At 43.2% G+C, this 16483-nt stretch overlaps 1 protein-coding gene across 5 annotated transcripts in view; it reads right to left on the reverse strand.

Moving 5' to 3' along the window:
• Positions 1–1216: 1216 nt before the first annotated feature.
• The window catches only part of LOC118382856 (POU domain, class 6, transcription factor 2-like), an 89294-nt gene continuing 74027 nt past the window's right edge, over positions 1217–16483 (reverse strand). For 4 of the 5 annotated variants that reach the window (XM_052505590.1, XM_052505588.1, XM_052505594.1 and 1 more), the window contains 4 exons: positions 13779–13988; positions 10414–10567; positions 7119–7287; positions 1217–3008 (listed from right to left, as the gene is read on the reverse strand). In XM_052505590.1, coding sequence (XP_052361550.1) covers positions 2480–3008; positions 7119–7287; positions 10414–10567; positions 13779–13988 — 1062 coding nt within the window. In that variant the 3' untranslated portion in view covers positions 1217–2479. The remainder of the gene's footprint in view (positions 3009–7118; positions 7288–10413; positions 10568–13778; positions 13989–16483) is intronic. The other variant, XM_052505597.1, reaches the window with a different exon arrangement.

Here is a 16483-nt window from a genome sequence, read left to right on the forward strand (position 1 = left end):
ACTGCCTTTAAATATCTAAAAAGGTGTAGTATGACACTGTTTAACACTACTTCCTGTAAAGGTATATGATAACTAATAAATGGAATGAACTCGTCAGGGAGCTTGTATGTATAGTACCTCTTAAACCTCAGCCTACTGGAACATACAGTCCAGACTACAATATCAATTAATGTCTATTTCCTTATGCGTTTGTAAGTGTTATCAAGTGCACTTTGCGTTGCTAGGCAACACCAGTGCACAGGGGGACTAACAGACATTGAACAAAACACACCAATACGAAAAACACCGCAGAAAATCTAAGTTCACTGAGCCTGTCATGTAACACTCGCCATTCTCCCCTCACCTTATTTAAGTGTTTTATACGAGTCAAATAAGAACATTTCAGATCAATGTGAAATCTTAAGAGTTCTGAGAAGTGGTTTTACACATACGTACTAGTTTGCAAATATTCAGTGGAGAGGTTCAACACATTGGCAGTATAGCTTATTGACACATCAAGGTTGTAGCAATATTGATTCCTTGAATCGGGGGGGTGAGCGCGACGTTATGATGAGACTCTGTTTAGATCTGTATATTAACAGCTACACAGCAACAACACCCTATGATTTGTTATTTGAAATGAATATGGATTATGTCTTGCGGACGGGCTATTGGGTTGTCTTGCGTTTCACACAACTTTTTCCAATACACTTTTTTAATTAGGCTATACTGTCTGTCAAGGCTTCGCTGTAGAATCACTCAAAGCAAAAGACAATGAAAACAAACACAAAACAACAGCATGACATTTTGCAAACAGTGTTTGACCCCTGAAGACAACGAGTCAGAGATGAGAAAACCTTCCGATTGATTCGATTAGAATGAGTCGCTGAATGCTTAAAGAAAGTAATCCATATTTTGCTCTAAGGGCAGAAAAATGTGAGATAATTGCTAAATCCTCTACATGTGTAATTTGTTCTCCGTGACAGTGTACTCTGAAGAATGTACTTAATGATTTGAAGCTCGGGCTACCTTTTGTGGTTTTTGTCGTCTTGTTTTCAGATTCCTGTAACCCCAAACCTTGTTATCGGAAAACATGCGGGAGCAATTCTGTTACGCTATGCTACGGCAAATAGAACAAACTAGACACACAATTCAGAAAGGGATGGGCAGAAAAGTCCTCAAAGTCCAACACATTTTCTATATTGCAATATAAAGAGGGTTGTCAATTAACAAAGAGTTCTCTTTTGAAAGTAAACATTTTATTTGGCATTCCGTTGGCCTTTGTGTAAAGTAGTTGAACTCAGTGTATGAAAGAAACCCCGCAGGGAAAAAAAGAACAAAAGGGAACACGTATAAGCACATCAAAATAACTAAAACTTTTAATCGGCCAAGGTAAAAAAAAAAAAAATCTCCCCAAGTCCTTGAGCTGAAGCAATGTGTTCTTTGGCTATCAGGCTTTGGCAACAGAATGACTTTACAACAGCACTTGACACAGTATAACATTGAGGGAAGTTCTCCCTGACACAACACTAGGCCTGAAATAACACAATTGACAGGATGTTTCTGTATGTATAAAAAAAAAAAAAAAGTCACAGTTGTCACAAAAGGAAAATAAGGTTGAAAAGACGTCGTCTTCCGTCGTGGATGACATATATATATTTTGGTGAACAGAGACAGAACCTTTATGGTTAAGGTACTGAGTATACCCACACTGTTTGGACAGCCTTAAGTTGTATTGTCCTTCATCAACAAAACATAAGACAATCTCATAAAATGATTGTTAAATACCTGTAAAAGTTGTTACCTGTAAAAACACCGTGACTTAAAATAGCTGCAGATGAGAAGGAATCTGAGACAAAACAACAATGTCATTGTTTCACAGCAAAAATGCATTTACACGACAAATCTTTCAAAGAGAACTTTGACATTGTGATTTCAATCTGAAGACGGTATTTAGTAGATATTTACATATCAGCCCAGGAAATCAAATTAAGTGAAACAAAGATAAAATGTACACCCAACCTCACACATATATCGTAGATTTTTTTGCCAGTACAAATGTAAAAATTTAGAACACATTTACACTTAAAAAATTATTCTTAGTATTCTGATGCAACAGACTTTGGTAAGTAGTTAGTGTTTTTATCTTGGATTTTGGTATGATCTCTTTACTAAAATCTCCCTAATGGGAACCCAAATTTGGACAATGTTCTGGTCTATGAGGCCAGAATTCGATTGCTTTGAAACAGCACACTGTAGGTTTGTAATGTTTTCTCTCAAATGTGAACATATTTTTTCCCTTATATTTGGTTTTTGCCAAAATATTTAAATAACTGTGGTAATCACACTGACAACACTTATTTTTGTTTGCAAATGTTCATAACTGTCCTTTCAGTTGCCTTTATAAAGGGAGAGGAACGTTCTTTCAGTCTTCATCCTACTTTGGGTCATGAGCCACCGTGTTGTTTGAACCTTCCTCTTTACCTCTAGTTTCGGTCGTTCATTTAGGGAGCTCTTCCAGAGAATCAGAGAGAGGGTCCATGGGCGCGGTCGGGCCGAGGTCCAGGTCCAGGTCCAGGTCACCGGGCTGTTTCAACCGCTTTATTGTGTTTTTCAACGCTTGCCTCTTGTTGCAGAACCAGACGCGGACCACCTCGCGGTCATAGTTCAGTTTCTCGGCTATCTCGGTCATTTCCTGTCCAGAGGGGTGCGTGTTCTTCTCAAAGTGGCTGTTGAGGATCTCCAGCGCTTGTGGGGTGAAAGAGGTCCTCCGCTTGCGTTTTTTGGAGGGCTCACTGCCGATAAACTCGGTCAGGTTCTGCATGCCGGACCGGTGGCGGGCCTCGGCCTCGGCCATCCAGCGTTCCAGAACCGGCTTAATCTTCTGGGCGCTTTTTGGGGTGATGTCCAACTTCTCAAACCTGGCAGGATATAAAAGGCCAGGGTTCAGTTTGCCTGTCAGACTGCTACCTATAGGGTTTTCTTGGGCTTCCTGTGGTAGGAAAAAGTGGCTTCTCAGGATGGTGTGTCTGGGGAGAATTGAGAGAGAAGAATCTTACTTAGGTGCCCTGCTGGGCCAAGGGATAACCTGCCTTCCTCAGTGAACTGGGCCTCCTCTCCCAAGCAGCTGCCACTGGGACAGAGACACCCACCAGCCTTGGTTACATCCATGACAGTTTGTAGCCAAAGTTAAAGCAGCTGAAAGTGAACGTTACATGTGGTGCCATTTTGTTTTCGCTTTGTTCACTTTACTTTTGTCTGGTTGGCTGTGGCTGTAGTTCTCTGTCCCAGATAGGCAGCGTTGGGGTGAGGAGACCCTGCCAATGGCTAGAAAAATACTTCAGGTGGACCAATAAAACTGCCCGAGCACCAGACTATAATGATCAAACACTGAGCTCTAGCTATGGAGACTACACTAGTATGCATTGATACACAATACCATCTACCCATCATATCATCAATCAGAAAAAGGTAAAAAGGGGTTAACCAAACAATGCCATTTTTCCCAATACCTTCCCTTCAAGTGATAAAAGTCAAGATTTTTCATTCATATGGTCAAACAGGCAGCAGTGCAAGCACTTAAGCACAGAACTATCATTTACAAAAGCAGTTTGAATTATTCATCAAAATGCACATTTTAATAATTTTTTCTAACTTTTCTCCCTCAGGCACTCATTGTATATTTAAAAAGAATACATTTCCACTTTTCAGTCTTGAATATACTTGCAAGTTTATGAATGCATGAAGCACAAGTAAATATTTGAATGTAGTGTATTGTGTACTTTAGTGCCTTTGAAATGAACCCTCAATAGCTCAAAACAATAGTTCCAAAGTTTTGAAAGAGTTCCTAAGTCATGAACAGTAGCTAAATTAAGGCTTGCTGAATCAGTATGATCTCACCAAATAGTGGATATATACTACTGTACTACTAGATCATTGTAAGGGGTATCTGTACTGTAACTTAGTGTATTTTGACCCTGTCAGCTGCAGTGTTCTGTGAGATAAGCACAGAGACGGCGTTTGGCTTGGACGTGCTGAAGGATGATGGAACTGGGCTAAAGTTTCTGGGTTTCTCACATGCCGTGTAATAATGGAATCAGTGTCAGAGTGCGGTTTAAGCTGCCTGCCCTCTAATGAGAGTCCAGGCATCTGTCTAGGTGTTCAGGGGCGAGCGGCTGAGAGAAAAAGTAATACGCCTTTAAAACAAGAGCGGATCACGCCTAGGCCTCTTCTACGACCTCGACCTATCACGGATGCCTTTGATATAATTTTCCTGCAAGGCAGGTGAGGAGATGCCTCAGAGCTGGGAGAAAGGACCCCTCTCACAGGACCAACATGAAAGACATTTCTTAGTGGAGAGTCGACTTGTCGTACAGAACGATAGCGAATAATGCCCTGTCTGTTTTTCCGCTTTCCAACTCTGTTTTTACATTTCTGCTTGTCGACGGGCAGTATTATTTATAAGCCACTCTTAAACAGTGGAAAGAGGACGGTTCCATCCTGCAAGGAATACATTAGCCAGTAAATATATGGAGTGGGCAGAAACAGGACATTTCATGGATCAACAGGGACCAAATGCACTCAAATGAGTGGAGAGCTGCTCGGCTGGCTCCTCAGTGAGGAGCCACTCCTACTAGTTGAGAACCACCAGTGGGAAATGAATACATACTGTATATCTACCTCTTTTACTCCCCTTCCTCTCTATCTCTCTCTCTCAACAGTCTTAAAAGTACCTTTTTCAGGCCATGCATAAACATCTGCTAAGTGCTAATGCTTACAGTGCTGTTTGCGTTTAACCCTTTAACAATATCGTGAGGCCATGTGTAAGAATGGGTATTTGACTAAGTGGAAGGTCCATTACTTACAGAATACAGGGGACAGATCCGATGTATTAAATCAGTATCCGAGCTTTCAGATATGAATCCAACATGCCAGGTACAGGTGGAGAAAGAAGTGGATTCGATGCAATATAAACAGGGTGGGTGTGAAGGCACATTTCTGCTTCATTTGACGTGTAAGTTTGAGTGTAAATGAATGTTGTAAATGCATGCAGCTTAGACATGGAAACATAATTCCCCTTCAGGAATTACACCAGAAACGGGAAGTTAAGACAACATTGTGCACCGATGCATTCTGAGCGGTGGTCACATTAACAGCACTGTGAATCTTTGGACACGTAGTTGCATTGAGGAGGAGGTGGATTTAAACTTAATGCCGATTTTTTTCTGCAAGAAAAGGTGTCCTCCATTTGGGAAAGCATGCCATCAATCATAATTTGCAACGTTATCTAAAAAAGCATTTCGGCAATATCTTTATTTTAGTTTAACCCTAGATGACAGATTGCATTTGCTGCTTTTACAAAGCACTCTATGATAAGACAATATTCCAACCCATTGGTCTGATGATGTCCTTATGGGATGTCTGTGGCCCTGTGATAAGCTAATAAAGCCTTTTTAACAAAGTGAGCAATGGAATCCGACAAGATGGAACTCTGTGTCACTGTCTGTTCCAGTGACATATGACAACAGCAAGCCCCTAAGCTAGCATGCGGTCCCCTCGTCTCCTCCAACTTCCATGTCTCTGTCGATGTTAACTAAACTAAAGCATGTGAAGACTATCTACTTAAAACGTCATACCAACAACAAAACGACGGTCTTACCGACATAGATAAACTCACAAGGACACATTACCTGTTCCCTTTTTTCCTTCTTTTCTTTTGAAGCTAATGGCTTTTAATGTACGTTCTAAATGTCTGAATTATGCACGCGTGTAAATATTTCATGGGTGTTTGTTTTTTTTTAAGACTTGAAATATTAGTTTGAAAGGGCTGTTGCTCATAAGAACCCTGCTCCCCCGGTTTCAGATTATACCGGCCGTTTGATGCTGATGTGATGAACATTTTAAGAGCGCATGGTAGCACTGGGTCACATACTGTAGGCAGGACAGGGCATCAGCAGAGGACATGCAGTTCAGAAGCGCATTATAAATGAATACAGGAATAAGAAGGGGTGCAGTGATGATAACTGTTGACAGTGATGCATGCTACTGCAGTAAAGCACAATACCATGGGTGGGTTGAGTACAAAGAAAAGGCTAAATGACATTAGCCAGAGGCCAAATGTCAGAACTTAATTAGATGTGATTACGATATTTCAACTATTGATTTCGTACACTTGGTGAGAAAAATAAAAATAGAACAGAGACAATTGTACTTTTAGACCGTGTGAAACTTAAGAATGAAGGGAGTTTGAATGCTGGGACGTAATATAATGAATGGCGAGAGATGTGCACTTCTAAGGGGTTTAGTTAATTGGTGCTGAAGTTAAAGGAGGAAAGGCTTAAAAAGAACGAGACATTACCTGGTAACACTAAATGTCCGATTATCTAATGAATAGATAATGTGGCGTTTAAACGCCCGTCCTTACGGGACTGTGGAACATGACAATCTTATTAACAGACTGGTTCTTGTCAGGTTCTCTTAAGCCCAATGTAGAGTGAACAGCAATAGGCCTTAGTAATTATTAAATGCTTTAAGTGCTTCGTGTAATACTCTAGGTGATGTATTTTACATAAGTAAGTCATGTCAGAGGAGAGGGGGTGGGGGGAAGAAGAAGAGAGGAGGACAAAGAATTGACATGAGACCTTCATCTGACTGGATGGTCTTCAATTATGTATTCATGTTAATATCTTAATGATGTCTGCTTAAATATGAGATGAAATATGGATGTGAGTCGTCATGGACACCAGAAAACGATGTGCAGTCTCAAAGACAGCACTCCTGAGCACCTTTTGTCTACTGTGGCCTTTTGTCTACTACACCGACAGGAGAGCGCAGCAAGAGGATCCGTTGATCTCCAGGGGAGTGACCGGACATCATTCAGATATAAAACGGTTTCAGATGTTCTACACGAGGTTCTACATATTGATTTGAATAAAACTGGTAAGATATTGCATTCATTTGCCCTTTTAGTACCACAATGAGTGAGTCAACTTAACTTCTGCACTGCAGTCGAGAAAAAAAAACGTTTATCACTTGATGGGAAGGATCGGAATATCCCAGGAGACACCGAAATCAACAGATCTATGCCAGAAAAGACCATGCTTTGCTGTGAATCTTTCGGCACCCCAAGTTCTCCTTACCTGCAGATGGCAGACTGACTATAGGCCGGGCCCTCGGCCGCGCTGAGCGCCTGTCCCACCTGCGTCTGGGTCAGCCCCAGGGACAAGCGGCGGATTTTGAACGCTTTGGCGAACTCCCGAATCTCCTCCAGGTTGACCCCATCCACTTCGCTGGCGGCCGTCTGGGGGTCTACAATGCAACACAGATAGAGGGGGCTCAAAAATATGAGAAGGACCAAGGCACTCTTCGTATAGTTAAAAGGCCTTTAAAAAAGAAAAACGATTTGTCAGGGAGTAGAGATGGAGGCAGAGGGAGGGGCGCTAGCACCATTAAACACACCGAATACAAAGAATATAGCTAATTCACACACATTCCACTACTAACGTGACATTTCTGGTCTCTGTTGACGAACAACAGGAGTAGCTTTAGAAATATATTATGAATCGAGTTAGCAGTGATTGCCATTCTGGTGCTTCTCTGCCCTCTAGTTGATAATAGCGGTCTCTGTACAATATGCACTGTAATATGGTATCGAGAGTGAAAGGAGGTCTTTGCGTTTAACGTTACATTGAAAATGCTCCTCATTTCATCTTCGACGTGAAAGCTCATAGACACATAATGGACACAGCAGCACAGAGACGTGTTCATTCAATAGGTAAGTCCACTGTGGTGCCATTGCCGTTCTCAGCATTCCTCCTGTTTCATTATGAACAATAAGCAGACTGAAAGCCAACCGTTTTTATAGCCCAAACTCTGCGCTTTTATCATGGAAAAAGAAGCCTGTGGAATGTTTATTAAGAGGATCATTCCAATCATCTGTCCCTCCTTTGGGGAAGTCAGTTGACACCTCCGCAGAAAGACTGTGCTGCTGTGTGTGCTGCACTACTCAGTTGTTCAACGATGGCATTCAACTCTCCTCTAAAGAAGACATTTTATTGTTTAATTGTTGTTTTGTAAATTGCTGCTTTTGCGGACCCACATCTAAGTGACTTTGGGGACCTATTTTCCCTGAAGCATTATGAAGAATTTCATAGCTAATAAAAAGTGATTTCACATTGTACATCAATGTCAGGTGCCCTGGCATCCTGCTTACTAAAGCAAAGTTTGTGCCAGTGAATTATTCATCTTGGTCATTATCAATGAATTATTAAAGGAATTTTCCAAGCGTATTGAAGAAAAAAAATCTATCGGGCTGCCATCTTGCCGTGAGGCCTCATAAGAGACGCAGCGATTCTGAGCTTCTCCGGCGGCAGAGCTCTAGACGTGCGAACATTTGGAGACATGGGACCAAGTCGTCCCAAATGGCACCCTATTCCCAATGTAGTGCACTACTTTGACCAGGACCTATAGTTCTTTTTTTATTTTTGACTGAATGGAGGGTTCGCCTCGTCAAATGTAGGGCACTATATACGGAATAAGCTGCCATTTGGGATGCAGGCCCTGAATATCTTAAAAGGATGGGAGGATGGGCACTAGCTGCATCCTTAGTCCTCATCACTTCCACCTCATCACTTCCACCGAGCATCTGATTATCCCCAATGGAGAGCCATTGAAGTGTGTTTCTCTATGAAATGATTCGTCCTCTCTAAGTGGTGCCCACACTGTCTGTCCACTGTGATCCATCACTTGTCTCCTTCCTATATGACTGTCTTCAAGGCTTTACAAATAATACATATTCCATATGATGGAAATTCCTATGTACCCTGTGTAGGCATTTGTGATCTAAAAAGACATTGAATGTTTGAAAAAAAAACATCCGCTCGTTTAGAATAAAAATCTTGGTCATACTTTATTATAGTATGGATACTATCAACAAACTATCTGTTGATAAGCAACTGCTTGCTAAGGTTACGGTTAGGGTTAGAGTAAGGGTGGGTTACGGTTAGGGTTAGAGTAAGAGTAAGGGTAAGGGTGGGTTACGGTTAGGGTTAGAGTAAGGGTAAGGGTGGGTTACGGTTAGGGTTAGAGTAAGGGTAAGGGTGGGTTACGGTTAGAGTAAGGGTGGGTTACGGTTAGGGTTAGAGTAAGGGTAAGGGTGGGTTACGGTTAGGGTTAGAGTAAGGGTAAGGGTGGGTTACGGTTAGGGTTAGAGTAAGGGTAAGGGTGGGTTACGGTTAGGGTTAGAGTAAGGGTTCAGGTTAGGGTTAGAGTAAGGGTTCAGGTTAGGGTTAGGGTTAAGTTTAGGGTTAGGATAAGGGTCACGGTTAGGGTTAGTAGATAGTTAGGCTAAACGTTAATGGTTGGTGGATAGTCTGTAGAGCATCTACAGATGGACTATCCAAATAAAGTGTTACCCTTGGACCTTGCAAAGACAATGAGCTGGACCAGGACAGTATATTGGCAAGAGGAATGTAGAATTTTAAAAAACGATATTACGTATGATTCGACACAGAAATAATGCTCCATGTCCACGTACGGGATATTCACCTAAAGGAGCTATGCATTCCTGAACGACGTGGAAGGTGTGCTCCACGATGCATTGACGGAGAACCCCGGCTTGATGTTCCCTCTCATACCATGGGTTACAGGGAAATAATGCACGCTCTAGAATGGCCTTCAAGCCAATCAGAAACGAGTATTATCAATTAAGCAATACGGCCAGAGGAGGTGTGGTATATGGCCAATATACCATGGCCAAGGGCTGTTCTTGGGCGCAGCCCTTACCCGAGGAGCCTTATTGCTATTTTAAATTGGTTACCAATGTAATTAGAGCAGTAAAACAAAATGTTTTGTCATACCCGTGTTAGACGGTCTGATATACCATGGCTTTCAGTCAATCAGAATTCAGGGCTCAAACCACCCAGTACATAAAACAAGTTGATCAATGGCAACGTCTTTATATTGAATGCAGAACTCAGTCGCAGATGCCTTCAAAATGAGGGAATGTAGGTGAGTAGCACTGTGACAAATTAAATGTATTTATATTTATCTGACGAAAACAGAGTTTTTAAGGCAACGGTTTGCCTGCTGACAGCCTTAGGCTCTATGATTTATTAAGGGTCCACAGAGGGCTAAGCATTTGGAAACTGAGGCTGGTGTTCATTACACACAGTGGTTTTGATAGCCTAATAAACAGAATATTAAATAAATACTTTAAGAAGAGGAAGGAGAGAAATCTAAAGTTTCTGGACAAACAGAAATCCAGTGCTCTTGAAACATAAGGTTCACCATTCCAAAGACTGTGGTCAATGACAACATGTAATCCTCTGACCATGTAGGTTTATCTGTAGGCTTGAATGTTCTCTTAATATGAGTGTGTGTGTGCGCGCGCGTGTGCGAGTATGTGTGCGTGTGAGTGTGTCACCGGGTACTCACTGCTGACCAGCTGACCCACGCTGAGGGCAGAGGAGGAAGATGAGGACGAGGAGGAGGAAGAGGCCTGGCGGAGAGGACTCTGGCTGTGGGGCATGTGGAGCAGGTTGGGCTGAGACGACAATGGGCCTGTCTGAACATGCTGAGCCTGAGGCAGCTGAGGACACACAGAAATGAAATATTGACTTAAAACAACAACACAGCCCCTATAACGTTGCACCAATAGCACTATAAGCGATCTTCATAACCAACCACAGCAGTTATGGTGACTCTCCAGCACCTGTACATTGCTGTGACACTGCAGCAATTATATTTGACATTAACAGCTGAACATAATATGATTAGGTTTGTGTAAAGAGGTTATATCATCATTACAGTGTATGCTAACAACTATTCAGAATGATAACACACAATGCAGTATCAATAGTCGGGTCAATAGAGTAAACTAGTCAGGGCTAGATTTCTATTGAAACAGACAGTGTTACATTTGTATAGAGACAGACAGTGAGGTTTGATAGGCGATGACTGGTGTCTCTGCTGTTTGTATTTCATTCTCTCTCTCTCTCCACCATTCTCTCTCTCTCTCTCCACCATTCTCTCTCTCTCTCTCTCTCTCTCTCTCTCTCTCTCTCTCTCTCTCTCTCTCTCTCTCTCTCTCTCTCTCTCTCTCTCTCTCTCTCTCTCTCTCTCTCTCTCTCTCTCTCTCTCTCTCTCTCTCTCTCTCTCTCTCTCTCTCTCTCTCTCTCTCTCTCTCTCTCTCTCTCTCTCTCTCTCTCTCTCTCTCTCTCTCTCTCTCTCTCTCTCTCTCTCTCTCTCTCATACAGGAGTGTAGAGAACACTATGACAATAGTGTTTTCTCCAGTCGTCAGACACAAGGGAATTGCTAATGAAGGCAGGTCTGTGCAGGAAAAGACACGTGGACACCGCCGCTCCTGTAGCAAACATAATTTAGGATTTACAGGCAATGTGCTTCGGCTCTAAGAAAACAATGCATTTTCATGTTTGTGAGCAAATGAATTGCTCTTACAAGATCAAGCTGATATGTCTTCACTCTAAAGTGAAGGCCGTCTCCTCCGTAAACTAGGTTGGCTTTCCCACTCCTCTCTCTTGCTATTAGTTATTTCCCCCTCGGTATGTGTTTGTTTGGGAAGTGTGGTGGATGTCAACAGAGATGCACATACTGTCAAGACAGTTGACAGGCAGAGAGAATTATCGAGCTTCACTGGAAATATTCCGCACTGCCGGCGCTGACAACCGTAAATTACACCTGTGGAACTGTCGGCGTCGTGTGTCTTTGAAGTGAGGACAAAAACCATAAACATTATTACAAATGCATTCATTCGATCACGAGTGTGATCCGGTGTTCCGTGAAGTCCCATTTAAGACCATCTTCTGAGTTAATCCACCCTATCAGACTGAACTATTGTCCTTTCCATTTACATATCATGTTTCACTTTCTTAACCTGCTTTTTTTATGGCTGAAAGCCTGGTCATTTATTTGGTTTCTTTGGTATGTGTGTCTGACACCTACCATGTATGTACAAGTCCAAAAGAAGGAAGCTATTTACTTTGTACATAAAACTTTTGCACTAGGTGGGATTTAAGCTCACTCGTACAAATAGCACTACAGAACTCGTGTTCTTCTGAGCACAAGAGAGCCTTCTGTCCCTTTTAGAGTTTCAGTCTGGTCTTGTATTGTTTTGCTAGCTAGAGACACATGATTATCCCTTGAAATGTTTGATTTTTAAGGAGAATTACAACATGGTCAGGTCACAGAGGTGAAATAGGTGTAGGGGGGAGTATTTTAGTTTTAGGTGGGATGATGAAAAGCATTGCTTTTTGTTTGGCTCTGCAGGGACTCTGCATACTTCTTGAGAGGGAGCCTAAGAGGATGCCACACACACACACACACACACACACACACACACACACACACACACACACACACACACACACACACACACACACACACACACACACACACACACACACACACACACTACTGCTCGACAGATTTGATTTCTTTCTGTAGTATTTCTATAATCTTTACTGCCCTAGTCAAAAGAGTCAATTTGAATGGTTTTATCGAAAGCAACGTCTTCCAAACACTGGGACCAATGAAATGTTACAGTTGGGAGTTATGTTTTTGTGAAGGGAAACCTTTTCAAGTTGTTTTTAGACAGAAGATGAGACGACTTGATAGCTGAAAAAAAACATCAGACTTGACTCGTTTTGTAAGGGTTACTTTTCTCAAGAGTAAACAGAAAAAAAGTTCAATCTACACAGATAAAGATTTTTCTCCTCATCCATTTTTATAGTGTGTATCTATGTGCTCCGGTAACCAGGTTCCCTTCCAACCTTTTTATGCCTAAAAAATGTCACGACAGGCCTGATGGAAAGAGCAAATTTGTCAGCAAACTTTCCAAATGTCGACAAAAAACATACGCTAGACAAGGTAGGATCTTTTTGTGATGGTAAAATTAATTATGCGATAAATGGCGGTGGAAAAGCTTTAATGGGCAACTATTGACACATTTTAAAAATTTTACTTTTATTTAACTAGGCAAGTCAGTTAAAAGAAAAAAAATATTATTTACCATGACAGACTAGGAACAGTGGTTTAACTGCCTTGTTCAGGGGCAGAACGACAGATTTTTACCTTGCCAATTCTCTAACCACTCGACTACCTGCCGCTCTAACCGTCGTCGTGTGGTCCTCCTACTACGGCTCGGGAAAGCATGCAGTTTATTAGGCTACAGATGAAATACGTTATGGTGAACCTCACAGGGGGGGTGAAAGTGCACGGTGATGAGTTTGATGCTCCTTTCCTAGTAAATATAGAGGGTCTTATTCTGGTGACATGACGTTCGATGCTTGGTTGACGTTTGACAAATGTAAATAATCTTGCTCTTTTATCCATAATAATCTCATCATGTAGGCTATACCCGCACTGTATCTGCAAGCTGTTGGCTAGGGCGCACGTACCAATACCGGTGGACACATTCGCTATATAATTGTCTTTGTGACAAAACCATCAGTAGATTTGAACATGCTTTTTTATTCGCACATGGGAATTTAACCACAAAGGTCATTTTTCTAAGCTCTACATCATCACGCACAGCCTTTTATCCGCAATAAGTCAATTTGATGGAAACATCTCTGGTGGGAAAATGCGCGTCATTTGATTATGTGGAATTTAGAACAGTCGCATGAGAATCTGTCGCCAATTGGATGGAAAATGTCTTTGGCCTGCAAATGTACTGTGATTAGGAACATATCTTCCTGTGTCTGCATTGTGTGTGTGTGTGCACGCATGTTTGTATCTGTGCATGTGTGCGTGTGTACTGTACGTCTGTGTGTGTGGTTACCTGCTGTCCAGGCTTGATTGGTGACAGTGTGATTCCCTGGGTGTTGATGACAGGCAGGATTTGATTGCCGATCACCGTGGCGATGATCTGGCCCTGGGCGTTGGTCAGAAGCTGGGGTGTAATTGGCTGGACCTGCAGCGCTGGGTTTACGCCCCCTGATTGGCTCGAGGGCCCCCCAGAGTTGGGCATAAGTGGGATCGTTCCAATTATCTACGAAGGAGGGGTGAGAGGAGAAGGGGAAGAAATCAGATGGGTCGTTCCAGTGATCTACAGTACACGGAGAAGTGTAGGAGGGTGAACGTCATTAGAACATATTGTTCGTATGATCTACAGGACAGAAGTATGGAGCGATGTTCATGTTCTGTATGAAATCCCACAGCAAGTAAAACACAGAGCACTGTGCACGTCCACACATGCATATCAGTGAGCGCACAAACCATTAGAATGACAGTACCAAGCTCAGGCGCAGAACACTTGATGGTTGAGTAAGTGTATGAGGGAACGCACAGACAGATTCTCTGATCATCTGTCACAGAGGAGCTTTTATAGGCCAATGCAAGCAAAGGCAGAGCACCCAGCTGGGAGCACACTGCAAAGGTCAGCTCTGAGTACCTGTGTGTGTGCTGGTGCAGACCACTGACTGTGTTATCCATCACCAGGCCAGGAGAGGGGCGTGTGTGTGTGATTCATGTGTGTATATGCGTCTTTGTCCGTTTCTTTTAAGGGGGGTTGGTAATGTGGCTGTGCTGAGAGATCTCCCTCCCTTAACGCACACACACACACGACCAAACAGCTCCCAGGGTCCCTGGGGTACTTCATCCCCTACTCCCCTCTTCCACCCCCCCAGCTCTCCTTTGCTCTCCTCCATGGCTGTAATCAGGAAGTGCTGATCAAAAGGGGCGGCAGAGTGTCACCGCAGCGTTTTAGCTCTCAGAGCTGCCAGAGTGTGGCCAAGAGCAGCGCTTTAGGGGGGGACTTAGCGCCTCTTCCCGATGATGAAGGTTAATGTCATCTGGGGTCTGGTCCTGGACAGACAACTTCAGTCTCTCTGCCTGCTCTCTCCACTGACAGAACAACAGCACCCAGGCTCATTATGCCAGAGGAGAGTGAACGTGGTTGGGGTTGCCATTATTTTACAAACCTTGTCGTTTGGACCAGGCTGGAAGATTTGGGCTGACACGTTCCTATTTAAAAAAAAAACAGATATGTAAATAGTCGCAGGCAAAATTCAAAGCAAAATAAATGGACATAAGCACAATGAATGTTTTGGTAGCTCATGCTGCCCAGGGCTTCGACCTACTTCAAGCACCGTGTATAAATGAGACACCGGCATAATTGAATCTAGGCAGGGATTCAATTATTACACATGCACCTGTCACTCCATATGATTTCACAGCGAGATGCAAACAGATCCCTTCATACTGTAGTCCAGCATCTCACCACTGCACCCGGTGCTAATCTAATTCTTCCTGCCATACCTCCCTCTGCCTGGTCCCCCTCCCCTCTCTCCCCATTCTCCGTTTGATATAATGTGGAGGGATCAGTGGTAGAATTGTAGGCCGGCAATCTGTAATTCATCCCCTCCACGGCTCATTTGCTTACGTTGCTTCGCATTAAGCGATAGATAATTTATCTCTCTCTCTCCGCGCTCCGCGTCGCCTGCTCTGATTCCACCCTGTAATGCTCTCCTCTCCTGCCACTTAGCATATTTTATTGCGCCGCCTGACGCTCATGCCTCCCGACGCCTGGCTTCGCGTGCCTCTGTGGCGGTTGACTTGTTCCGCTCAATTATTCATCCTTATTGGACTAAGTGGTTGTTCTATAAACGTAATAACACGGGCAGGGAACTGACAGCTTAGCTCTCGTCCCCGGGTGCACCGCCACGTCTCCCATCTCTCCCTCAGACTCCCTGGGTGTTGCATGGTAGTGCTCCAATGGCGTTTCTCAAGGCCGTCGATTGTGACACTGATTTTGTAAAACATACTACATTTAGAGGGAAGACCTGGTGGGCGGCAGGTGGCCTCGAGTTTAGAGCGTCGGGCCAGTGACCGAAAGGTCGCTGGCTTGAATACTGGAGCCGACAAGGTGAAAAATCTGTCGCTGAGCCCTTGAGCAAGGCACTAAACCCTAATTGCTCCAGGGGCGCTGACCAATGACAACCTTTACTGTGACCCCACTCCCTGTGTGTGTCTCAGGGGGAGTTGGGATATGCAAGAAACACATTTCCATCACACATTTGTGTATAACAGAACAAATATAAGCACCCACAAATGATTATTATTTTACCTGTAGATTCACAGAGAGGTCCATGGAGAAGACACACTTTGGTCTCAGACTACAGCCAGTTATGGCATTTTTTAACAACATAGGCTGTGGCACCTTGCAACAAACAATAGTATTGTCAGCTTTGTCCAACCATGTTTCTCTTTCCTTTTTGTCTTTTTTTTCTCCCAATCGTGAGGCGTGTCAGGATCTCTCTCTCTCTCTCTCTCTCTCTCTCTCTCTCTCTCTCTCTCTCTCTCTCTCTCTCTCTCTCTCTCTCTCTCTCTCTCTCTCTCTCTCTCTCTCTCTCTCTCTCTCTCTCTCTCTCTCTCTCTCTCTCTCTCTCTCTCTCTCTCTCTCTCTCTCTCTCTCTCTCTCTCTCTCTCTCTCTCTCTCTCTCTCTCTCTCTCTCTCTCTCTCTCTCTCTCTCTCTCTCTCTCTCT

The sequence above is a fragment of the Oncorhynchus keta genome, chromosome 4 (genome assembly GCF_023373465.1).
Source record: "Oncorhynchus keta strain PuntledgeMale-10-30-2019 chromosome 4, Oket_V2, whole genome shotgun sequence".
Taxonomy (NCBI): Eukaryota; Metazoa; Chordata; class Actinopteri; order Salmoniformes; family Salmonidae; genus Oncorhynchus; species Oncorhynchus keta.